We start from the raw sequence: 27,268 nt of genomic DNA on the forward strand, positions 1-27,268 counted from the left end.
TAGATGAGTAAGAGTGAAGGGGAGGCTGTCAATGTGTGAGAGTCGACGAGTGCTAGTGGAATGTGGGAGTGAAGGGGAAAGCCAGCTGTATGTGGGCATGAAGGGGAGCTGGTGAGATTTAGGAGGGAAGGGGAGTAGTGGTGTGTGGGAGTAAAGGAGAGCTGGCTGTGTTGGATTGAAGGGGGATCAGCGGTGTGTGGGGGTAAAGGAGAGCTGGCTATGTTAGATTGAAGGGTATTAGTGGTGTGTGGGAGTAAAGGAGAGCTGGCTGTGTTGGATTGAAGGGGATCAGCTGTTTGTAGGAGTAAAGGAGAGCTGGCTGTGTTGGAGGGAAGGGGAGCAGAAGTGTGTGGGAGTAATGGAGAGCTGGCTTTGTTGGAGTGAAGGGGAGCAGAAGTGTGTAGGAGTAATGGAGAGCTGGCTTTGTTGGAGTGAAGGGGAGCAGAAGTGTGTGGGAGTAAAGGAGAGCTGGCTTTGTTGGAGTGAAGGGGAGTAGAAGTGTGTAGGAGTAAAGGAGAGCTGGCTTTGTTGGAGTGAAGGGGAGCAGAAGTGTGTAGGAGTAAAGGAGAGCTGGCTTTGTTGGAGTGAAGGGGAGCAGAAGTGTGTTGGACTAAAGGAGAGCTGGCTGTGTTGGAATAAAGGGGAGCAGAAGTGTGTTGGAGTAAAGGAGAGCTGGCTGTGTTGGAGTAAAGGAGAGCTGGCTGTGTTGGAGTAAAGGAGAGCTGGCTGTGTTGGAGTAAAGGAGAGCTGGCTGTGTTGGAGTAAAGGAGAGCTGGCTGTGTTGGAGTAAAGGAGAGCTGGCTGTGTTGGAGTAAAGGAGAGCTGGCTGTGTTGGAGTAAAGGAGAGCTGACTGTTTTGGAGTAAAGGAGAGCTGGCTGTGTTGGAGTAAAGGAGAGCTGGCTGTGTTGGAGTAAAGGAGAGCTGGCTGTGTTGGAGTAAAGGAGAGCTGGCTGTGTTGGAGTAAAGGAGAGCTGGCTGTTTTGGAGTAAAGGAGAGCTGGCTGTGTTGGAGTAAAGGAGAGCTGGCTGTGTTTGGAGTAAAGGAGAGCTGGCTGTGTTTGGAGTAAAGGAGAGCTGGCTGTGTTTGGAGTAAAGGAGAGCTGGCTGTGTTTGGAGTAAAGGAGAGCTGACTGTGTTTGGAGTAAATTAGAGCTAGCTGTGTTTGGAGTAAAGGAGAGCTGGCTGTGTTTGGAGTAAAGGAGAGCTGGCTGTGTTTGGAGTAAAGGAGAGCTGGCTGTGTTTGGAGTAAAGGGGATCAGCGGCGTGTGGGACTAAAGGAGAGCTGGCTGTGTTGGAGTAAAGGAGAGCTGGCTGTGTTTGGAGTAAAGGAGAGCTGGCTGTGTTTGGAGTAAAGGAGAGCTGGCTGTGTTTGGAGTAAAGGAGAGCTGGCTGTGTTTGGAGTAAAGGAGAGCTGGCTGTGTTTGGAGTAAAGGAGAGCTGGCTGTGTTTGGAGTAAAGGAGAGCTGGCTGTGTTTGGAGTAAAGGAGAGCTGGCTGTGTTTGGAGTAAAGGAGAGCTGGCTGTGTTTGGAGTAAAGGAGAGCTGGCTGTGTTTGGAGTAAAGGAGAGCTGGCTGTGTTTGGAGTAAAGGAGAGCTGGCTGTGTTTGGAGTAAAGGAGAGCTGGCTGTGTTTGGAGTAAAGGAGAGCTGGCTGTGTTTGGAGTAAAGGAGAGCTGGCTGTGTTGGACTAAAGGAGAGCTGGCTGTGTTGGAGTAAAGGAGAGCTGGCTGTGTTGGAGTAAAGGAGAGCTGGCTGCGTTGGAGTGAAGGAGAGCTGGCTGTGTTGGAGTAAAGGAGAGCTGGCTGTGTTGGAGTAAAGGAGAGCTGGCTGTGTTTGGAGTAAAGGAGAGCTGGCTGTGTTTGGAGTAAAGGAGAGCTGGCTGTGTTTGGAGTAAAGGAGAGCTGGCTGTGTTGGAGTAAATGGGATCAGCGGTGTGTGGGACTAAAGGAGAGCTGGCTGTGTTGGAGTGAAGGGGAGATGGTTTATGTGACATTTTGCAGTGTCATTGTAACATTTTATGATGAATTTGGTTTTCTTTCCTTTATTACAGGCACTGAATTCATCTATTGTGCACATAATTCCTCTGCCGGTAATGAATCTGTGTTGGTCTTTAACCAAATACACTCTGGTAATCTCAGTAGCGAGTCCTGCAGCGCACAGTGTTTTGCTGAGCATCATACCTATGGCGCCTGGAACCTTTCCCATGGATGCCTGTGCGGTGATGCCATCTCGTCCAATCATTCTTCTCACTGTCACGCTGTTTGTGAGACACCATCTCTTTTCTCCAGATGTGGCCTGATTAATGTTCAGGATTTTTTCAAAGCAGGTAGAACTATGGGGACTATTGCCAGGGTGGGGTGAAATTGGGTTTATTTAGCAATACAAAATTATTTAAGGGGCAGTAAAGTCAAAACTAAACTTTCTAATTTTTAATTCTAAGAAATTTAAATGAACCCTGCTGACTTATCAAGACTAACACTTCTTCATATATTTCCCTGATTTGCTTTATCAGCTAACAACTGCAAAACAATGCACTTTATACTAATGTTATGACAGTGGCTAGCCTTGTTGTCTGCAGACTAAAGTCCAGATTGGCTTCTCCAAATAAAGCAAATGGTGGGCGGAGTTTGGCTATTGTAAAATAACTGACGCACAAAGGATGTTCATTTGTTTTAATAACATTAAGACTTGGCTGATATGTTACTCTGTAGCAACACAACAGAAATGTATTGTAATTACAAGGTGTTTACTGTCCCTTTAACACACTGCTCCTTGTCTGTTGCATCTTTGTTGGATTCCTCTTGAATAAAATGTAAATTATTTACCCTGATGTACCTGCAATTCTCGTTGTCTCTCATTGCTCCCATGTAAAGGACTTTTTTAGACAAAATTAAACTTTCATGATTCAGATAGAGCACACTATTTTAAACAACTTTCCAATTCATTTCCATTATCTTAATAAGCACAGTCTTTTTATATTAACACTTTCTGAGGCGCCAGGTCATACTGAGCATGGGCAAGAGTTCACAGAATATACGGATATGAATTGTGTAATTGGTTACAGTGGGAGGGAAAATAGAACTAACTTTATAATTTGTCAGAAAAAAAACAAAGTGCTTTTGCATTGTCTTTTTATTATGATATTCTACTATGGTCAGTGCTCCTTTAATTTAAATAACTTGCATTAGAGAATATTTATTGTTTAAAAAGATAGATAATTCCTTTATTATCATTTTTACCTTTGTGATTGCCTTGTATCTAAGCCTCTGCTGACTGCCCCCTTATTTCAGTTCTTTTTACAGACTTGGATTTCATCCAATCAGTGCCCTCTCTTAAGTAACTCCACAGGCATGAGCACAATGTTATCTATATGGCACACATGAACTAAAGCTCTCTAGCTGTGAAAAACTGTCAATATACACTGAGATAAGAGGCGAACTTCAAGGGCTTAGAAATTAGCATATGAGCCTACCTAGGTTTAGTTTTCAACTAAGAATAGCAAGAGAACAAAGCAAATTTGATGATAAAAGTAAATTGGAAAGTTGTTTAAAATGACATACCCTACCTGAATCATGAGTTTTATTCAGACTGGACTTTAACCAATTTATAAGCTATGACACATCACCTTCTCTGTTAGCTGTTCCCTTTGTACTTCCTTGAGCACATGGCTTGACAAGATTATCATCTCATATTGCCAAAAATATGGGACTGCAAGATGTTCAACAAATTCGCCTAACGCATTTCACGGGCCATTGACTCGCTTGGTCAGGCCACACCCACTTTTCTTTTACAGACCAATCAGGATGCTTGTGAGTTAGATGGATGCTTACTGAGTCTGATTAATGAATATACATTTGCTTCTATTTCTAAAAGAACACTAAGGGGTCTATCAATAAGAGGTGAAACATTTAAATTCCCACCATTTACTATGTGTTATAAAGGGCCAAATCCAGGAGATACTCACTTGTTAATAAATAGTTAAAGGGACAGTAAACAAAAAAAATATAATGTTGAATAATTCTGAAATGTTGAAAAAAACTAAAGATTTTAGAGATTTTAGCCCCCAAAATTAAACTTTCCTTGCTTCCTCTACAAAGTCTTCTGATCAGGTCTTCTTTTTAAAAGCGATTCGCGGGCATGCTGTCTAATAACGGTCCAGTAGCTGGATGGAGCTACATTTAGTTTAATAGTGCGATGGAGTGCGCAGTGTGATTAGAAAGCGTGCCGCAAACTGCTTTTGAAAATAAGACCGGATCAGAAGAGCCTGGAGCGGAAACAAGGTAAGTATAACTTTGGTGGCTAAAATCTCTCAAATCTTTTTTTTTTGGGGGGGGGGTTCAAACTGCTTCTAAGATAATGTTTCATAATTCTGCACTAAGTTTAGAATTATGTAATTTTTTTTTACTGTCCTTTTAATGAAAGATTTAAAATCACCTGCAGTTCATCTCTTTGTTAATAGAGCCTTAAGTATTTGTTATATAGACAGTTAACACCCTGTAATTACAAGAAATGTCAGTTATCTTGCTATAAAAGAACATATAGACCAAATATAAAAACTTTTTAAAAAAGAAATTAAAATCTTTTTTACTGCAATTGGTTTTCAATAGCCAAACTCTAACCACCATTTGCCTTTGTTTGCGGGAGCCAATCTGGGCTTCAGTCTGCAGACAACAAGGCATAAAATGCATTGTTTTGCAGTTGTTCTTAGTTAAAGACAATTGGGGACAGAGTTAACCTTAAAGGGACATTAAACACTAAATACATGCTAGATAGAATGATGCATTCAAAGAAAAGATTAGTTCATGACTAACATGTAGATGTATTTTTTTAAAGTTTCATTAGTTGTTTAAAAAGTGACAAAATAAGTGTAAAGTTTTATTGTCTATAAAACACTGGGAGCTGCCAAGTTGTAACTTAGGTTACCTTCTCTGCTGTGGCCAATTAGGGACAGTTATACATAGGTCACTAGAGTGTGCAGCCAATGGTTGTGCTGGATTTAACAGTGTTCTGCACTTCCATTTCTAACAGGAACTGAAAAGCTCACAATTTCAGAATGGAATTACAGGCAAAGAGGACAAAATAAATAATGAAAGTATATTGCAGACTTCTTTTTATATATGTGATTTATCATTTTATATTACTATCTCAAAGTGTGTAATGTCCCTTTAAGTAGTCAGCAGGGTGCATTTCAAGTTCTAAAAATTTGGGGATTGGTGGGGACTGAAAGCACTAAACTTGTAACCCTGTTGAGCTGGTTTGAAAGGCTGGTCTCAATATCAATTTCACCCCTAAATTAAAAGAAAAGGGGCAAAAAAAATAAGGAACATATATTGCAAAGCTGTTTCATTATGCATAACTAAATATTTTATAAAACAAATCCCAAGGTGTTTACTGTCCCTTTATGGGCTGTATACACTGTTGGAGAGGTAGGTCAAGCTAGGGGAGAAGGTGAATTATTTACTTAGCTTCCAATTTGTATTTAAAGGGACATAAAACCACAAATTTGTTCTTTCATGATTCAGACAGAGCATGCAATTTTAAATAACTTTCTGTTTTACTTCAATTATCAAATTTTCTTTGATTTCTTGTTATCTTTTGTTAAAAAGCTGGGGGGTAAGCTCAGGAGAATGCTTATTTCTGGAGCACTATATAGCAGCAGTTTTGCAAGAATGTTATCCATTTGCAAGAACACTAGATGGCAGCACTAACTAACTGCTATAAAGTCTTACAACAGAATTAAAGCTTTGGATAGATCTGTTATAATTTAGCAGAATAATATTGCATTGGCTACACTTAAAGGGACAGTCTACTCCTTGGTCATCTTAAAGTCTTACCTTAGATTAAGCTGCAAACAGCCTCCTGCACCCTTTCTAAATAATGCAGCTGGAATGGTTAAAAAGGTTATTTTAACATGAATATTGTTTCTGGCCACTTTGAAATGGCTGCCAAGCTCAGCCCACTAATGACATCATGATCTGTGCTCCATATGGCATCCAATCACAAATGGCTCACTAGTTGGATTCAACAGACTGTCAATGTTATTCAGCAGAGTGACTAGATGCAGCCCACATCGTGATGTCATCAGTGGGCAGAGCTTGGCAGCCATTTAAGACTTTAAGATGACTAAGGTGTAGACTGTCCCTTTAAAGGGTCTGGTCTACTATGTTGTCCTGTAGGTGTTGAAGCCACAAGATCATGAAATTAATTTTCTTATCTCTCTTCCAGGTCCTGAATTTATCTACTGTCCTCAAAATCCTACTGCTGGCAATGAATCGGTTGTGGTCTTTAAGCCAATCCGCTCTGAGGCGCTCAGCAAAGTGTCTTGTAGCGCACATTGTTTTCTTGAAAATTACACACATGGAGCCTTGGACCCTCAGTACGGATGTCTCTGTGGTGGAGCTCTCTTGCCTAATACAACTTCATTGTGTCTTAATGCTTGTGAAACTCCATCTCTTTCTTCCAGCTGTGGTTTGGTTGCTCTGGAGGATGTCATTGTGGCTCAGTTGTCCGCCTCTATCTATCCGTCACAAGAAATATATAGCTTGGGGGAAGCTGTGCACCTACAAGTATTGGCACCTATCCCTGTCATTCCTATTCAGTGGGATCTTGGAGACCAGATTTTCAACCTTACAGAGAAGAGCATTAGTTACCGCTATCCCCAGCCAGGGCTCTACAATGTGACAGTGACACTACAGGTGGGAAGCAGACTTGTGCCTGTTAGCACTAAAGTGCATGTGATGGCTGTTCCTAAGAAGCTGCAGATCATTTGCCCTTTAATGGTCAAAATCAATGAAAGCCTGGAGATCAATGTCACAAGCAGAGGTGGCACTGAGGTGGACGTTCAATACCGTGTCACCTTAAATAACCCCAGCCCAGGTGAGCTAAAAATGTAAAAGCAAATGAATAAGTGCTTTATCTATAAATGAAACACAATATGGTCTCTCTAAACCTGAAGTGTCTGAGTATGTAGAAGACCCTGGGGAAATTCACTAACGTGTCACAAGTCTCTCCATCTTTTTTTATCAGTGTTGTGTCATTATGTGCATCTGATTTACTAAGGAATGGAAAGATGAGTAAGGTTTAGTGAAACTGCTGCACAAAATAGCAGGAGCTAATAAAGCTGTAAAGAATACACAGTGAATATAACTACACTTTTTATATACTGTATGTATCTATGTGTGTGTAAAAATAAATATATATATCTGTGTGTGTGTGTAAATATAAATATATATATGTGTGTGTAAATATAAATATATATATATGTGTGTGTGTGTAAATATAAATATATATATGTGTGTGTGAGTAAATATATATGTGTGTGTGTATATATATATATATATGGAAACAAAATTAAAGTATAAACCACTCCTAAGAGTGATGAAATACCCAAAAACTGCGCTCTCTAAGAGTTAAATAACTCACATATAAGTAATAAATGAACAAATATACCACATATATAGTAAGATCTTACAAGCACTTGAACTCAATATCAATTCTATGCAGTATATACAATTTTGAACAAACCTTAATACTGTAATTTGTTAGTATATTTGAAAAAAAGGATATATGATGGCCCCACACAGTGTTAGGGGATCTAGGTAGGTACTGGCTGCTGTTTTCACAAACACATCCGTTATCCCACGGATAGAAAAAAAGATCTGAGGCAAAGATAAGAACAGAAAAGCGCACAAAAGTACCTACATATTGCAAATCAATTTTATATTTTTAAAAAACACACATAAACATATACAAAGTGAGCTCCTTCAGGGTGTCTACTCACAAGAAATGCCCTCAAACAAAATGAGGTATGTACAGGCTCCAAACAGTTAAATGTTCACGGCAGTTCTGGTTGTTTTTGCAGTCCCTGCTTGCTCAATGCTGAATGGGTGTCCCAGTTCCCAAGATTGAATATACGGGTTATACACTTTGGTATGTCCTCACTCAGCGTGGGCCGAGTGTAGATTGTCCCAAATAGAACCGCTGCAAATGCGGCTAATAATGTTTGAAGTTACCGCTCCCTCGGAGCTGCTCAATCAGCTGTTTCACTGATGTCGAGACGCAAGGTGGGCGTGGCCTTACGCGTTTCGTGGTGTCGTCACCTCGTCGTCAGAGGTATATCCACGCCCACTCTGTTCATCTCTGTTGGCGTCCTGGCGTGAGAAATCTCCTTCCAAAGTGCCGTAATTCACAGCACCTCGAGAGGCAGAGCACACTCAGTGATCCAAACGTTCACCTCCTTAGCATTGAGGGGTAGAAAGCTTCCTTAGTAAGTGCAGCAAGACACGGGTCGCTTGTTGTTCTCCGGTGCGCTTCCACTACTTACTCCGTCCTATAGGAACGGCGCTGATGAACTCCAAACCATCACTTAGTCATGTGACTACGAACCACCAATGGAGAGAGTTCTTTCAAGGAAATTTCTGTGCAAACGTAATCCAGGACCTGAAGGTGCACGGCTGTATAGGGAAATCCTTGTAGAAAAATTCATGTGAGTGGACACCCTGAAGGGGCTCACTTTGTATATGTTTATGTGTGTTTTTTAAAAAATATAAAACTGATTTGCACTATGTAGGTACTTTTGTGCGCTTTTCTGTTCTTATCTTTGCCTCATATATATATATATATATACATACACGTATCTATCGCTCTCTCCTCTTTCTCTTTTATTTATATATATATATATATATATATATATATATATATATACACACACACATACTATACTAGTTTAACCCCTTAATGACCACATCACTTTTCCATTTTCCGTCCGTTTGGGACCAAGGCTATTTTTACATTTTTGCAGTGTTTGTGTTTAACTGTAATTTTCCTCTTACTCATTTACTGTACCTGCACATATTATATACCGTTTTTCTCGCCCTTAAATGGACTTTGTAAAGATACTATACCATTATTTTCATCATATCTTATAATTTACTATAAAAAAATATAAAATATGAGGAAAAAATGGGAAAAAACACACTTTTTCTAACTTTGACCCCCAAAATCTGTTACACATCTACAACCACTAAAAAACATCCATGCTAAAAAGTTTCTAAATTTTGTCCTGAGTTTAGAAATACCCAATGTTTACATGTTCTTTGTTTTTTTGCAAGTTATAGGGCCATAAATACAAGTAGCACTTTGCTATTTCCAAACCACTTTTTTTCAAAATTAGCGCTAGTTACATTGGGCCACTGATATCTGTCAGGAATCCCTGAATATCCCTTGACATGTATATATTTTTTTTATATTGTATTGATCTAGGCCCATTTTGGTATATTTCATGCCACCATTTCACCGCCAAATGCGATCAAATAAAAAAAAAATTGTTCACTTTTTCACAAATGTTTTCACAAACTTTAGGTTTCTCACTGAAATTATTTACAAACAACTTGTGCAATTATGGCATAAATGGTTGTAAATGCTTCTCTGGGATCCCCTTTGTTCAGAAATAGCAGACATATATGGCTTTGGCTTTGCTTTTTGGTAATTAGAAGGCCGCTAAATGCCACTGCGCCTCGCACGTGTATTATGCCCAGCAGTGAAGGGGTTAATTAGGGAGCATGTAGGGTTAATTTTAGCTTTAGTGCAGTGTAGTAGACAACCCAAAATATTGATCTAGGCCCATTTTGGTATATTTCATGCCACCATTTCACCGCCAAATGCGATCAAATAAAAAAAATTGTTCACTTTTTCACAAATTTAGGTTTCTCACTGAAATTATTTACAAACAGCTTGTGCAATTATGGCACAAATGGTTGTAAATGCTTCTCTGGGATCCCCTTTGTTCAGAAATAGACATATATGGCTTTGGCATTGCTTTTTGGTAATTACAAGGCCGCTAAATGCCGCTGCGCATCACACGTGTATTATGTCTAACAGTGAAGGGGTTAATTAGGTAGCTTGTAGGGAGCTTGCAGGGTTAATTTTAGCTTTAGTGTAGAGATCAGCCTCCCACCTGACACACCACACCCCCTGATCCCTCCCAAACAGCTCCCTTCCCTCCCCCACCCCACAATTGTCCCCGCCATCTTAAGTACTGGCAGAAAGTCTGCCAGTACTAAAATAAAAGGTATCTTTGATTTATTTTTATTTTTTAGAATATTTACATATGCTGCTGTGTAGGATCCCCCCTTAGCCCCCAATTTCCCTGATCCCCCCCCCAAACAGCTCGCTTACCCTCCCCCTCTGCCTTATTGGGGGCCATCTTGGGTACTGGCAGTTGTCGGCCAGTACCCAGTTTGCAGAAAAAAATGTTTTTTATTATTTTTTTCCCCGTTTTTTTCTGTACTGTAGCTTCCCGCCCCTCACAGAACAACCCAACACCCCCTGATTTATCATTTTTTTGTTTGTTTTTTTTAAATTACTTCCCCCCCCCCCCCTTTTCCCCACTATTCACTTAAAATTTTCTGTAGTGTAGTGGTTCCCACCCGCTCCCTCCCCATGCACGCGCCCGCCCCCCCATGCAAGCGCACGTCTGCGCGTGCCCCCGGCTACCTCCGCCCACGATCCCGCTCCCCTCCACATCACTGGGCCCATCGATGGCCGCAACCCGCCTCCCACGTCAGCTCCCACCAACGATACCGGCCATCGATGTCCTGTGCAGAGAGGGCCACAGAGTGGCTCTCTCTGCATCGGATGGCCAAGGACTGTTATTGAGGCATCACTGCAATAACCGGAAAGCGGCTGGAAGCGATCAGGATTGCTTCCACTGCTTTCCCAGACCGTCGACGTACGTCCTCTGTCGTTAACTGTATTTTTTTTTGAGGACGTACCCTGCACGTCGTCAGTCATTAAGGGGTTAAAAGTTACTTGCCCAGAAGGAAAAAGTTACAATGTCACAGATTGAGAAAGCCAACGAATACATCTTCTATGTGTATTTAGTCTGCTAAGCATCTTATTCATTTTCATGTGCTTATGTTTTTGAGAATTTATGACCTGTATTTCCTTGTTTGCCGCAGTGTCATTGTGCCCATCTGGGAGTCTTGCGTTTCCTGAGAACAATCATTGTTATCAGCTGGTAACTGATAAAGCTGGGTGGTTTGATGCGCAGCAGATCTGCCATAATCTTGGTAATGGGAAGCTGGCGATTGTCAGGAGTCCTGAAGTCCGGTCTTTTCTTTTGGATCATGTTATGAGGTACTGTGGAATTCTGCATGGTATTGGGGGGGAGGCTTAGATGGTTTAATAACTAGTCAGGTTGAATTCTGTTTAAATTTAAAACACTGTCTTGGGTGTCAAAATCTCACAGTGGGTTTCCACAAGGCAGAACATACTGTGATCTAAGATGTTAATGCAGAAAATGCAGCTCGTCTGCCATGGAGGATCTGTTAACACATTTGATTTGCAGCGCTGCTCCACATCAGTCTGTTCTCTTCAAACAGTGGTGTATTCTAGCAGCACTGAGTAAGTTTGCGCAGCCAGAGTGAAGCGCTGTTTGAAGAGAACAGTCAAATACATAGCAGGGGTGCACAGCGGCAGCACATTGATTGATTACTGGCTACCAGAGATTTATTTTTTTAACCCCTCCCCCTTTCCCAGTCTGCAAAGCTCCTAAATTTAATGTTCTTGTGAGCAATGCACCTTTTTTTATCAGCTGCCGTTAGTACAATAAGTAGTGATACTGGTACAGGTAACATTAGTAGCCATGTCTCTGATAAGAAGTAAGGTCACATGAGGAGAACCAGCCTGCTCAGATACATCTCTGCAGCAGCTGTGTGTGATCCTTTCGGATCCTCAGCAGAAGCTTGTTTCCGCCAGCCTGTCCTGGCAGATGAGTATGCTAGGAAATGATACAGATGTGCGGCCTTATATACACAACTCCTCCCTGTGCATTGCATGAAAAGGCAGCAGGGGCTCAGCTCATTGCTCCTTCTTCAAGCTTTTAACCCTTAAACGCCCCATAATCTTGAAATGGATTTATATTATAAATGTCAAGCATATACAGGTGGCCCTCGTTTTACAACGGTTCAATTTACACCGTTTCAGAATAACAACCTTTTTTTCCAGTCATGTGACTGCTATTGAAAAGCATTGAGAAGCAGTGCATTTATTAAAATAGCCAGTAGGTGGATCTATGCGCTTGTGTTGCAGCCAAGCTAAGCAAGCTGAAATGAATCAGTTTAACCAGACCTGAGCTATCGAGCAGATTTCAAAGGAACAAAATCTTCCTGTCTATAAATCAGTCCAGATTGGAATGCATAGAAAGAACTGTTTGCAGAAAAATGCAAGTGAAGTCTGTGTTGTGTGATTATTTTATTAGGTTTATAATGCAGTTTAGCAAATGTTTTTGTTCATTTAACTTAGTTTAATTATATATTCTGTGTTGTGTGATTATTTTATTAGGTTTATAATGCTGTTTAGCATTTAAAGTCTTCATTTCAAAGCTTTAAAAATAATGCATTAGGTGTTACTTATGACAATTTTGAGAGGGGCCTGGAACCTATCTCCCTCACTTCCCATTGACTTACATTATAAACTGGGTTTCAATTTACAACGGTTTCGATTTACAACCATTCCTTCTGGAACCTAACCCCGGCGTAAACTGAGGGCTACCTGTATAGAATATGATTATTCATGCAAATTTAAATGTAGCTTTTGTCTATTATGGTCTGCAAATAGAACTCTGCAGTTAAAGTGAAGGTCAACTTCGATAAATTAGTGCCCGGTTTTTAATAATCCTATTAAAAACCAGGGCACTAAAAACAAGGGCACTTTAATTCATCAAAATTGACATTTCACTCCTTTTCTTTAAAAAACGTACCTTTTAATCCTGACAACCGCTGCAGCGCTTCTTCCGCCCGTCGCAAGCCCTCTTCGCGGGTCCAAAATGACGAATCTTGCTTCCTCCAATCACGGCATTGCATCAGGCCATGATCCCCCCCCGGGGGAAAGCTGTGGTTGGAGGAAGCCGGATTCGTCATTTCTGATGTAAGAAGAGGCTTCCGATGGCCGGGGGAATCGCTGGAGTGGCTTTCAAGATTAAAAGGTAAGTGAAATGTCAATTTTGATGAATTAAAGTGCCCTTGTTTTTAATAGGTTTATTAAAATCCGGGCACTAATTCATCGAAATTGACCTTCACTTTAATTGTGGTTTTAAATCTCCCTTCTCTCAAATAAGTTGGAGATGAAAAGTCATCTGCTTATGGACAAATGGGACACCCTGCTTACTGGCATAAATTAGTACTTTTCCAGTTTTAATTTAACTGATTTTCAAGGAAGATATAAACCAGACTTCCTGTAGTCAACTGTACGAAACATCTGATTCTTCCTCTTGTAATAACAATCTGCCTAGTAGTGCTGTTAACCCATCGTAAAGGGGAATGAAAGCCACATTTTTTTCTTTCATGATTCAGGTAGAACATAAAATTTTAAACAACTTTCCAATTTTTTTCCTATTATCAAATTTGTTTCATTGTATTGGTATCCTTTGTTGAAGGCACATCACTGCACTACTGGTAGCTAGCTGAACACAACAGGTAAGCCAATGACTAGAGGAATATAAGTGCAGTCACCAGTTAGAAGCTAGCTCCCAGTAGTGCTTTGCTGCACCTTAGCCTATCTAAATATGCTTTTCAACAAAGGATACCAAGAGAAGAGAAGAAAGCAAATTAGATAATATAACTTTAATTGGAAGGTTGTTTAAAAATGTGTGCACTATCTAAATCTTGAAAGTTAAAGGGTTATGATAACCAAATGTTGAAGCACTTGAAAGTGATGCAGTATAGCTGTAAAAAGCTGACTAGAAAATATCACCTCAGAATCTCTAGGTAAAAATGGAAGATATTTATCTCAAAATGTCCTCAATAGCCACATTCTATTGTAAAGGGACTTTAAGCAGCCAATCAGGATGCTAGTCCCGGATATTGCTAGGGAGCGTCCATCTGGCATGTGCAGCACAGTCGTGCTGTTTCTCTCCTCAGTTTATGGAAGTTTACTATGAAATCTCGCAAGAGTTCAGTGAAATCCCATGTGATCACAGTAAAGTGTGACATCAACACTGATAAAGCTGATTGGCTGCCTCCCCCCAACATGCAGCTGTCAGTAGCTGAAGCATAACTGTCCACAGAGCACTTACTCTGGTGAGCTGAAGACATTTTTAGGTAAAATATCTTCCTTTTTTTACATAGAGATGCTCAGGTGATATTTTCTTGTCAGCTTTTTAAAGTTGTGTTGCATCACTTTCAAGTGATTTAGCATATGGGTATTATATCCCTTTAAATTTTAATTTTACTGTCCCTTAAATTCTTGTTTCATGTAGGGGATACTCTTATGATACACTCGGGTGGCCGACTATTTTAATTTGGGACCATGACGCAATGTAAATACGGTCCCGCTCAGTTTGGGATATTAAATTAACTACAGATTTAAAGAAAATAATCACACTTACAAAGAACTAGTGTTCCTAAAGCATCTGCTTAGTGAAAGTGTTAACTATAATCAAATCTAATAATTTAGTGGCTGGATTTTAGGATTTTTAAAATGTAAATGATGTCTCAAGCAGAAAATTAGTTATGGTAGCAGTTAAAATTTCACCACATAATATAGGTAGGTGTAATCTGCAGTTATTTCCTGTCTGCTAAGCACCTACTTGCACTGTAATTTTTGTTAGTAAACACTTATTTGTTTTGCAAAATCACAAATAAGGGACAGTCTACTCCAGACATTTTTGTTTAAAAAGATAGATAATCCCTAAATTACCCATTCCCCAGTTTTGCATAACCAACACATTTATACTAATATACTTTTTACCTCTGTGATTACCTTGTATCTAAGCCTCTGCAGACTGACCCTTTATTTTAGTTCTTTTGAAAGACTTGCATTTTAGCCAATTAGTGCCCTCTCATAAGTAACTCCACTGGTGTGAGCACAATGTTATCTATATGGCACGCATGAACTAAACGCCCTCTAGCTGTGAAAAACTGTCAAATGCATTAAGATGAGAGGCAGCCTTCATGGACTTAGAAATTAGCATATGAGCCTACCTAGGTTTAACTTTCAACAAAGAATACCAAAAGAACAAAGCAAATTTGATGATAAAGGTGAATTGGAAAGTTGTTTAGAATTGCATGCTCTATTTGAATCATGAAAGTTTAAATGTGACTAGATTGTCCCTTTAATAGCATTGGAGAGCAACTGGTGAATATAGAATGTAGATTATAAGGAGGTGTATGATGAAACAGTCCGTTTTTAAATATGTAAATTCTGTATACTTTTTTCAGTTATTAAAAGTGATATAAACAGAATCTGTTACACTTAAAGGACCACTCAATGCAGAAGAATTGTATAATTAACAAGTGCATAATAGAAAGACAATCATTTAGCACCTACTCTGAATTTCAAATAAGCAGTAGATTTTTTTTTTTTCTGTCAAATTAATTTTTTCTCACATTGTCTGGCCCCCTTTATCATGTGACAGCTATCAGCCAATCACAGACTATTATACGTATACCCTGTGAGCTTGTGCACATGCTCAGTAGGATCTTGTTCCCTAGAAAGTGTGTTTATAAGAAGATTGTGCAAAATGTAATAATGGAAGTCAATTGGAAAGGGTCTTAAAACTGCTGCTCTATCTGAGTCATAAAAGTTTATTTTGACTTGAGTGTCCCTTTAAAGGTTTTCCTTCATCTTTTTATGAACAGTGTTTATTTTTTACCTGAAATTAAAGCTGTTTAAATTAAAAGTGATACAGCAATATCAGTTGTGTACTTCCTGCTAATGCACATTGGCTGACACTTCCTGCTAATGCTTTTTGGTTTATAAATACTTCCTGCTAATGCTCATTGGCTGACACTTCCTGCTAATGCTTTTTGGTTTATAAATACTTCCTGCTAATGCACATTGGCTGACACTTCCTGCTAATGCTTTTTGGTTTATAAATACTTCCTGCTAATGCTCATTGGCTGACACTTCCTGCTAATGCTTTTTGGTTTATAAATACTTCCTGCTAATGCTCATTGGCTGACACTTCCTGCTAATGCTTTTTAGTTTATAAATACTTCCTGCTAATGCTTTTTAGTTTATAAATACTTTCTGCTAATGCACATTGGCTGACACGTACTTTCTGCTAATAAGTTTTGTTTTATAGGTACTCCCTGCTAATGCTCATTGGCTGACACTTCCTGCTAATGCTCATTGGCTGACATTTCCTGCTAATGCTCATTGGCTTACACCTCCTGCTAATGCTATTTGGTTTTTAGGTACTTCCTGCTAATGCTCATTGGCTGACACTTTCTGCTAACGCTTTTTGGTTTATAAATACTTCCTGCAAATGCTCGTTGGCTTACACCTCCTGCTAATGCTCATTGGTTGACACATATTTCTTACTAATACTCCAGTGGCTTACAGGTACTTTCTGTTAATACTCATTGCTGATCAGCCGTAGTCATTTTCAATTTTAATTTAAACAACTTTTGCTTCACATTTTTTCAGGGGAAAAAATATTCAACTTGTTTAAATTCTTAAAAAATATACAGTATATTGTATAAATGATCATGTTTGCATGTGCTTATGCTCAACTGATTCTTTGTTTTTGTTCTGTCTTTTGAAGTGGCCTTGCAGTGTGGATTGGATTCAATGATTCTGGAAGTGTAGAGTCTCTTCCGGAGGGGGAACGTTTTGACCTGGAGAGCTGCCAGAACTGGCTTCCGGGACAACCCGAACCATCTCAGGCTGATCGTTGTGTGAGAATGGGACCCACCATGCTGTGTAACACAGACCTGTGCACTGCCAAGCATAGCTTTGTTTGTGAATACAAGCCACAAGGTTTGTTTGAGTTCAGTAACAAGATTAGTAACATACTCCCTGCTAGAAATCTAGTGGGCTTTATGCTTGCAATTATTTTAATTATTCAAGGCTGTACACAACAAATATACTTACATTATTATTCACATGTAAAGATGCAAGAATTTTTTGGACATAGAAATATATATATATATAAAACGTGCAGCCTCAAAAAAATATAAATATATAATATTATATAATATAAAAAATTATACCTTTTATTACCCATTCCCCAGTTTTGCACAACCAACACAGTTATATTAATATACATTTAACCTCTGTGATTATCTTGTATCTAAGCCTCTGCAAACTGCCCCTTTATTTTAGTTCTTTTGACAGACTTGCAGTTTAGCCAATCAGTGCCTGCTCCCAGATAACTTCACGTGCACGAGCACAGTGTTATCTATATGAAAGACGTGAACTAACACCCTCTAGTGGTGAAAAACTGTTAAAATGCATTCTGAAAAGAGGTGGCCTTCAAGGTCTAAGAAATTAGCACATGAACCTCCTAGGTTAAGCTTTCAACTAAGAATACCAAGAAAATAAAGCAAAATTGGTGATAAAAGTAAATTGGAAAATTGTTTAAAATTACATGATCTATCTGAATCATGAAAGTTTATTTTGGCCTAGACTAGTGAGAACATGGGTTACTGAACTTACTATGCATTAACTAGATTTAGAGATCAACTTTCATGATTCAGATAGAGCGTACAATTTAAAACATTTTTTACAAATTATTATTATTATTTTTTTTAATCAAACTTATCTTTTTTTGGTATCTTGTGTTGTGACTTTTCATGAGGACACATACAAGTAGAAAAAACAGATCATACAAAACTGTATTATAAACTGATTACTAGCGAAAAAACAGTCCCAGAAAACAGTCTGATTTTCATGGATATAGAAATAATTTCCACTTCAATATACACCTTTGTCAACATTCTCCAAACAGAAGTCATAGAAGAATCAAATGCTGCCAAGAAAGAAAAGGTGCCTCCCAGTGTAGTATTCAAAATAAGAGAGTAAAGTTAGGCTTAAAGGGGACAGTACACACGCACCATAAACCCTATACATCACAGTCCAGTGCCTAACAGATCTCACTCTTGGGGGGGACAGTGTACAGTAAATTGTTTACCCCTTAATGTGTTTACAATGACTTGTTATACCAGCTGTAGGGTTTAAAATGTTCCTTTAGGTATATATTTCAATACAGAATAGGCGTCTATGCTAATTGAAACCACAAACCACAACCCAATAAAATGGACTGAGCTTGCATGGAGAGTAGACCAGGCTATTTTGTTGGCTCATTTAGACAGTTCCCATAATTTTATTGGTTGACAATGCCATGCCTCATATAATATAATATAATATTATTTTTTCTGCCTAGAAATACCCATGTTTAAAAATAAATAATAAAGTATGATACATTTTACAAAAAAAGTAATGTCCCTTTAAACACACCAGACTGGCATCTCACACAATCTCATATACCTGAAAGATAAATGTGACTTTCCGTACGCTCTGCAATAACTGAAGTCCTTTAATCTATTTGTTCCAGACATATCCCTGAATGCCGAATACTTTGTGGTGGGATCTCCGTTGTTTGATGTGAAGTGGCCCTTACAGAAATTGCAGCTGATAGAGAACACGTCATTTCCTCATGCAGAGGTGGAGGTACGTTTAAAATATCAGAACCTGTCAGCTCACATGGTTCATTCTAAACCCTCAGGGGCCAGAGCAGGATCTGACGCATTGGGTAGCAATACCATTATATCTCTGGCTGGAGAGGAGCAACTGTGAATTTATACAAATTTTTAATTCTTTATATTAATCAGTAGTTCCACAATGATGATGATAATTTAATGTATGAGCAGTGTGCAGAAATTATAATACACATTTGTATTTTTCGTGGATTTCAAGTTTCACCTCTAAATTTCTGTGCCTGATGATTTTGTCACTATGACACCTTGTGGGGCATCTGCTTCTCACAATATTTTATGGTTGAAATCACAGAATGTATATATGAAGTCTTGTTTGTGCAAAGAAGTGTCATAAAACCTAGATGGCATCCAGAGACATGTAAATGAACTCGGGTCTCATTTAGGCATATAACTGGTATAAAGAGGTTGTGCTGGCCTTAAATCTGATCTTAGTTCTTACCTAGGGCCTGGTATTCAAAATCTCGCCAGCAGGGAGAGAAATCATGCAAACTCTTTTGGATTTTTTTTATTGTAATGTAGGTGTTTCTCATTCACATCAAGAACTCTGCAAAGTGAGATTAAAATAGTTCTAATTAAACTTTGCGTTGCTAACATTTTTTTAGGGACCTCTCTATACTTACGAGACATCTTGAATCATCTCACCTGAGCAGCGAGCTTTTTAATATCAGGCCCTTTTCATGTAACTAACTAGTGTAAAGGGAGCTGCAGGGGGCATGCATCTGACCTAAGGTCTGAATTGTGTATCTAGTGTAAAGGAAACTGCAGGGGGCATGCATCTGACCTAAGGTCTGAATTGTGTAACTAGTGTAAAGGGAGCTGCAGAGGGCATGCATCTGTTCGAAATTCTTATTTGTGTATCTAGTGTAAAGGGATCTGCAGGGGCGATGCATCTGTTCTAAATTCTTATTTGTGTATCTAGTGTAAAGGGATCTGCAGGGGCGATGCATCTGATCTAAGTTCTGAATTGAGTAACTAGTGTAAAGGGAGCTGCAGGGGGCATGTATCTGTTCTAAATTCTTATTTGTGTATCTAGTGTAAAGGGATCTGCAGGGGCGATGCATCTGATCTAAGTTCTGAATTGAGTAACTAGTGTAAAGGAAGCTGCAGGGGCCATACATCTGTTCTAAATTCTTAGTTGTGTATCTAGTGTAAATGGATCTGCAGGGGCGATGCATCTGATCTAAGTTCTGAATTGTGTAACTAGTGTAAAGGAGCTTCAGGGGCCATGCATGTGATCTAAAGTCTTATTTGTGTATCTAATGTAAAGGGAGCTGCAGGGGCCATGCATTTGATCTAAATTCTTAGTTGTGTATCTAGTGTAAAGGGAGCTGCAGGGGCCATGCATCTGATCTAAATTCTTAATTGTGTAACTAGTGTAAAGGAGCTGCAGGGGCCATGCATCTGATCTAAATTCTTAGTTGTGTATCTAGTGTAAAGGGAGCTGCAGGGGCCATGCATCTGATCTAAGTTCTTAGTTGTGTATCTAGTGTAAAGGGAGCTGCAGGGGCCATGCATTTGATCTAAATTCTTAGTTGTGTAACTAGTGTAAAGGGATCTGCAGGGGCGATGCATCTGATCTAAGTTCTGACTTGTGTAACTAGTGTAAATGAGCTGCAGGGGCCATGCATGTGATCTAAATTCTTAGTTGTGTATCTCGTGTAAAGGGAGCTGCAGGGGCCATGCATCTGATCTAAATTCTTAGTTGTGTATCTCGTGTAAAGGGAGCTGCAGGGGCCATGCATCTGATCTAAATTCTTAGTTGTGTATCTCGTGTAAAGGGAGCTGCAGGGGCCATGCATCTGATCTAAATTCTTAGTTGTGTATCTCGTGTAAAGGGAGCTGCAGGGGCCATGCATCTGATCTAAATTCTTAGTTGTGTATCTCGTGTAAAGGGAGCTGCAGGGGCCATGCATCTGATCTAAATTCTTAGTTGTGTATCTCGTGTAAAGGGAGCTGCAGGGGCCATGCATCTGATCTAAATTCTTAGTTGTGTATCTAGTGTAAAGGGAGCTGCAGGGGCCATGCATCTGATCTAAATTCTGAATTGTGTAACTAATGTAAAGGAGCTGCAGGGGCCATGCATTTGATCTAAATTCTTAGTTGTGTATCTAGTGTAAAGGGAGCTGCAGGGGCCATGCATTTGATCTAAATTCTTAGTTGTGTAACTAGTGTAAAGGGAGCTGCAGGGGCCATGCATCTGATCTTAATTCTTAGTTGTGTATCTAGTGTAAAGGGATCTGCAGGGGCGATGCATCTGATCTAAGTTCTGAATTGTGTAACTAGTGTAAAGGAGCTTCAGGGGCCATGCATGTGATCTAAAGTCTTATTTGTGTATCTAATGTAAAGGGAGCTGCAGGGGCCATGCATTTGATCTAAATTCTTAGTTGTGTATCTAGTGTAAAGGGAGCTGCAGGGGCCATGCATCTGATCTAAATTCTTAATTGTGTAACTAGTGTAAAGGAGCTGCAGGGGCCATGCATCTGATCTAAATTCTTAGTTGTGTATCTAGTGTAAAGGGAGCTGCAGGGGCCATGCATCTGATCTAAGTTCTTAGTTGTGTATCTAGTGTAAAGGGAGCTGCAGGGGCCATGCATTTGATCTAAATTCTTAGTTGTGTAACTAGTGTAAAGGGATCTGCAGGGGCGATGCATCTGATCTAAGTTCTGAATTGTGTAACTAGTGTAAATGAGCTGCAGAGGCCATGCATGTGATCTAAAGTCTTATTTGTGTATCTAGTATAAAGGGAGCTGCAGGGGCCATGCATCTGATCTAAATTCTTAGTTGTGTAACTAGTGTAAAGGGAGCTGCAGGGGCCATGCATTTGATCTAAATTCTTAGTTGTGTAACTAGTGTAAATGGAGCTGCAGGGGCCATGCATCTGATCTAAATTCTTAGTTGTGTATCTAGTGTAAAGGGAGCTGCAGGGGCCATGCATCTGATATAAATTCTGAATTGTGTAACTAGTGTAAAGGAGCTGCAGGGGCCATGCATCTGATCTAAATTCTGAATTGTGTAACTAGTGTAAAGGAGCTGCAGGGGCCATGCATCTGATCTAAATTCTTAGTTGTGTATCTAGTGTAAAGGGAGCTGCAGGGGCAATGCATGTGATCTAAAGTCTTATTTGTGTATCTAGTGTACAGGGAGCTACAGGGGCCATGCATCTGATCTAAATTCTTAGTTGTGTATCTCGTGTAAAGGGAGCTGCAGGGGCCATGCATCTGATCTAAATTCTGAATTGTGTAAGATTGGGATAGCACCTGGTTGGGTTCACATGGCGAAAGTCTGAGAGGTGTATCTAAGCATATCGTTCATGAGTGCCTGGAGGTGTGTAATAGGGTAAGAGAACAATTTCACATTAAAGTTGTTAGACTGTCCTTCTAACTTGGTAAAGGTAATCGCCTCTTGAGTGGGATAGGTAATCGCCCTAAGCCAATCACAAACTGCATACATGTATACACTGATAATTCTTGCACATGCTCAGTAGCAACTGATGCCTTAGAAAGTGTGCATACAAAATATTGTGCTCATTTTCATAATGGAAGTAAATTGGATTTTTTTTAAATACATGCTCTATCTCAATCATGAAAGTTTAATTTTGAAAGTTTTCTTTTTGCAAAATACATGTTACTTGTAAGCATCTTCCTCTTTAAATTCATTATTTGTGTCAGACTTTGCTTTAATTATCATGCCTGTATTTTCTGCTAGGTGCTTATTTTTCCGGGAGTGCAATTTACACGGAAAGTCTATTTATCTGCGTTGGAATTTGTCACTGAGAATGTGCGGAGACAAGTGAATATGAAGTTTCAGGTCTTTACACGATCAGATGAGCAAGGTAAACCCTGCAACAATGGTATCCTATAAAGGAGAGTGTCCTCGCTTTTATTAAAAGGACATTAAACATTGTAAACTACATGATTTTGAACCTTTATATACAAGAATAATTTTGCACTGAAAGATGCAGCTTTATTTGATCAAATTAGTATTGTTTTATGATTTTTCTTCTCACTGATTGCCCTGTCTCCCAGAGCAAAAGAACCCTTGCTAACCAATCACAAACTAATACATGCACATATCATGGACTCGGTTTGCACATGTGCAATTAATAAAATAGACTAGGGTAGCCTGCTCTTGTCTCTTCCCTTAAAGGAACACTGAACACAAATTTTTTCTTTTGTGATTCAGATAGAGCATGACATTTTAAGCAACTTTCTAATTTACTCCTATTATGAAATTTTCTTCATTCTCTTGGTATCTTTATTTGAAATGCAAGAATGTAAGTTTAGATGCCGGCCTATTTATGGTGAACAACCTGGGTTGTTCTTGCTGATTGGTGGATAAATTCATCCACCAATAAAAAAAGTGCTGTCCAGAGACTGAACAAAAAAAAAGCTTAGATGCATTCTTTTTCAAATAAAGATAGCAAGAGAACGAAGAAAAATTGATAATAGGAGTAAATTAGAAAGTTGCTTCAAATTGCATGCTCTATCTGAATCACGAAAGAAATTTGGGTTCAGTGTCCCTTTAAGGTGGTATAGCATTGATTCAACTTGGTTACAAAGTAATAATTTATTTAACAGGTATTTAAACAGACAGACATATATTACTTTCTATTCTCTATCTAATAGCTAAATACAACTATATATTTTTGTATTTACAATAATATTCACACCTAAACTACCTAGTATGCCCACTGCTATTGCAAAGAACGATTTTTCTATCACGATAACCCACCTTTTAATAGCAAGTGACCGTGGAGGAGAAATGTAAACAAAAGCTCACATAAATTGCCTAAAAAGCATCCCTGGGAGAAAGTGGAACAGGCATAATTTCAGATGTATTTTACAACAAAAGGCAGCAAAATAAACAATAAATGTGTATTGAAATAATGTTTCACTTGCAATAAGGAAACCTTTTATGCGCTGTTAAAATGTCACGTTTAATGGCCCTTGAAAGGGATATAAAACCCAAAATTGTATTATGTGATTTAAACACAGCATAAAAAGTTTCCATTTACTTCTATTATCAAATTTGCTTCGTTCCCATGATAATCTGTGTTGAAGAGATACCTAGGTAGCATCTGGTGCACTATATGGCAGGAAATAGTGCTGCCATCTAGTACACTTGCAAATGAATAGCATTTTTGCTGCAGCATAGTGCTCCAGAAATGGGCCGGCTCCTAAGCATATATCCCTTCTAAAAAAAAAAAAAAAGATACACACAGAGAGAAGCGCACTCACAGGAACGAACAACTGGCTCAATAACATTGTTAGCCTGTTCTATGGCGATTTACCACCTCCTGGGTGCAGCTTTTTAGCCCAGTAACGCTTTTCACAGAGTAGAATTTACCTGTAGTATATCAGTCTGATCAGGCCTATTACGGTCAGTCCAGCGCCGAAATACCAGGCAATTCCACTCTGAACAAGGAACAAAGCAACCCCAGACGATCGTTTCGGCCTTCATTGGGTCTCATCAGTGAGGTGTAGCCATATTCCTCTAAGCACACTGAGCAAGGAGTCCACGTCTGGTTGCCCCTTTTTCCCATAGGGAGACATACAGAGAGAAAAAAAAAGATACCAAGAGAACAAATAAAAGTTGTTAATAGACATAAATTAGAAAGTGGTTTAAAATTACATGCTCTATCTTAATCATGAAAGAAAAAATTTGACTTTCCCATCTCTTTTAAAGGGATAGGAAAGTCAGAATTAAACTTGCATGATTCGATAGAGCATGCCTTTTAAAGACATATTTAAACTCACTTCCATTTTCAAATGTGCTTTGTTCTTTTGGTATCTTTTGTTGAAAAAGAATATGCACATACCCTACACTAGTGGGAGCTAGCTACTGATTGGCACCTGCACACATTTATATCTTGTGATTGGCTAACTAGATCTGTTCAGCTAGATCTCAGTAGTGCAATGCTATTCTTTCAGCAATAGACAGTTCCCAAATGATAGACAGCACACACCTGATGCTTGTGGTCGAGGGCCACTGCAAACACCTCTCTGTAAAAAACACAATTTCCACAGCACCAATGAATCAGGAAAAAAGACAAACAAACTTGTCTTTTATTAATCCATTTCAGCTTATACAAAGCACTGGCACACAGCAGCATAAAGCGACGTTTCGGGCTGTTAACCCTTACTCATGCTCATACAGAACACCTGTTAGCTGCTCCTTAAGTACCATATGATATTAACCCTTAACACACCTTTAACACACCTAATTACAAGAGTATATCTGAACAACCACAGAATACCACCACCTAGTGGTCAACAATTTATATTCCTCAAAATGTTAAATACATAGTTAAAAACAAACTGCTGTTAGTTGTTACTTCTTATCTAAATTCATATTCTTATACATTTCATCATATGATAATATTATTATTCATGCTGAAGATTACTTATTCACAGAAGATTATTCACATTTCAAATAGAATTTTTATTTAAACTTTTACATTTTTACCTACAAGAAAACTGTCATATCTATTTCCCTGTTGATCCCTTTGGGAACTAAAGCGTCTAACTTATGTCTCCAAAAGGATTCTTTCCTCTTTAACTGTAATTCCCTACAACCACCCCTTCTATGGGGTTCAACGCTATCAATGATTTGCCACCTCAGTTGTGAAATATTGTGACCAGCTTCAATAAAGTGACAGGCTACTGGGGCCTTCATGTCCCCGCATCTTATATTTGATCTATGTTGACTGAGGCGATCACGTATTTTTCTAACCGTCTCACCCAAATAGATTTCTGAGCACGGACACTTTATTAGATAAATAACGTGTAGACTCACATGTGTAAAATTTGTTGATATTAAATCTCTTGCCTGTTTGGGGGTGTACAAACTCTCTACCCTTTATAACTGAGTGACAGCTGGCACAATTTAAACAAGGATAAGTACCATATGATTTAGATGATATATGCGTCTGTGTTTTTACTTTAGCCCCAATGTCATTTTTGACTACTAAATCTTTAATATTAGGTACTCTCCTATATGCCATAAGTGGATAGTTTTGAAATTCAGCTATATCTGTGTTACAATTTTTTAATACATGCCAATGTTTTTTAAGACATTGGGCTATTTCAGCACTGTATGGACTGTACTGTGCAACACACACTATCTTGTTTGTTCTTAGTTCTGTATGCTTTCTCACAGATACTATTAGCTTTCTGTTTCTCTATTTCCACTAAATTGGGTGGGTAACCCCTTTGTACAAATCACTCAGTCATTTCCCTGAGTCTTATCTCTTTTTTGTGGCTGTCACTGACTATTTTGTGCACTCTAAGCATCTGGTTCTTTGGTAGGGAATTTTTTAAGGACTCATGATGAAAACTGTCATATTTGAGCAGGGAATTTCTATCAATACTCTTCCTGTACATATCAATTTTTAAGTTGCCAGTCATGACATCCTTGTGCACTTCAGTATCCAGGAATACAATGTTTGTCTCACTGAAATTGAGTGTAAATTTTAATCCCTGCACTGCACCATTCAACTGATCAACAAATGCCAAAAGGGAACCAATGTCACCCCACCACACGCCAAACACGTCATCTATAAAGCGCCACCAGGCTGCACCATATTGTAAGAATAAAGCATTTTCATAGACAAATTTGTCTTCAAAACAACTCATGAACATGTTGGGCGTATGATGGGGCGACATTGGACCCCATGGCAGTCCCTTTAAGTTGCAGGTACCATGTATCACCAAATAAGAAATAATTACTATACAACACCACTCTAAGCAAATCTTCAATGAATTTCAATTGTATAGTACTATATACCTTGGTTTTAGCCATAGTGATCATAACTGCTCCAATACCACTTTCATGCTTAAAGGGACATAATACTCATATGCTAAATCACTTGAAACTGATGCAGTATAACTGTAAAAAGCTGACAGGAAAATATCACCTGAGCATCTCTATGTAAAAAAGGAAGATATTTTACCTCACAACTTCCTCAGCTCAGCAGAGTAAGTTCTGTGTAAAAAGTTATACTCAGCTGATCCCAGCTGCAGGTAAACAAATTTAAAAAAATGAAGAAATGAACAGCAGCCAATCAGCATCAACAGTGCTGAGGTCATGAACTCTTACTGTGATCTCATGAGATTTGACTTAACTCTCATGAGATTTCATAGTAAGCTTCCTTTACCTGATTGGTGAAATAATATGAGAGTGCACGATGCTAGTCCCTTCAGATGTCCCAGGACAAACACACTAAAATGCTGCTTAGAAATCCTTTACAATGGGAGGTGGCTACTGAGGAACTTTTGAGGTAAAATATCTTTCTTTTTTACATAGAGATGTTCAGGTGATATTTTCTAATCAGCTTTTTACAGCTATGCTGCATCACTTTCAAGTGTTTAAACATTTGGGTATTATGGCCCTTTAATGGATGTGTATAAACTACTTACATCAAGTGAAAAAAGTATGTATTTTGTGTCATTTAGCGGTAAATCTTTCAATTTGGCAATAAAATCACTGGTATCTCTAATGTATGAAGTTGCCTTCATAACCTGAGGCTGTAAAATTTTATCAAGATATATTGCTTTATTGCTAAAGACAGATTGTGTACCTGCAACTATAGGACGGCCCGGTGGTCTATGGGGGTCCTTATGTACCTTTGGTACCGTATATATGATAGGTGTCTTGGGCCACTCAATATATTAAAATTTGGCTAATTTCTGATCAATAATCCCTCTAAAGAGGGCTTTATCAATTATACCCTTGATCTCCTTTTGTATATTGGTGAGGGGGTTGTAAGGGA

General features: G+C 38.9%; 1 protein-coding gene across 1 annotated transcript in view; it reads left to right on the forward strand.

Moving 5' to 3' along the window:
* PKD1 (polycystin 1, transient receptor potential channel interacting) overlaps positions 1-27,268 on the forward strand; it is a 302,520-nt gene that overhangs the window by 170,700 nt on the left and 104,552 nt on the right. Inside the window, exons 5-10 of the mRNA XM_053694512.1 lie at positions 2,049-2,324; positions 6,224-6,874; positions 10,957-11,134; positions 16,545-16,759; positions 18,336-18,451; positions 22,204-22,330. Coding sequence (XP_053550487.1) covers positions 2,049-2,324; positions 6,224-6,874; positions 10,957-11,134; positions 16,545-16,759; positions 18,336-18,451; positions 22,204-22,330 — 1,563 coding nt within the window. The remainder of the gene's footprint in view (positions 1-2,048; positions 2,325-6,223; positions 6,875-10,956; positions 11,135-16,544; positions 16,760-18,335; positions 18,452-22,203; positions 22,331-27,268) is intronic.

Source organism: Bombina bombina, chromosome 11 (genome assembly GCF_027579735.1).
Source record: "Bombina bombina isolate aBomBom1 chromosome 11, aBomBom1.pri, whole genome shotgun sequence".
NCBI lineage: Eukaryota > Metazoa > Chordata > Amphibia > Anura > Bombinatoridae > Bombina > Bombina bombina.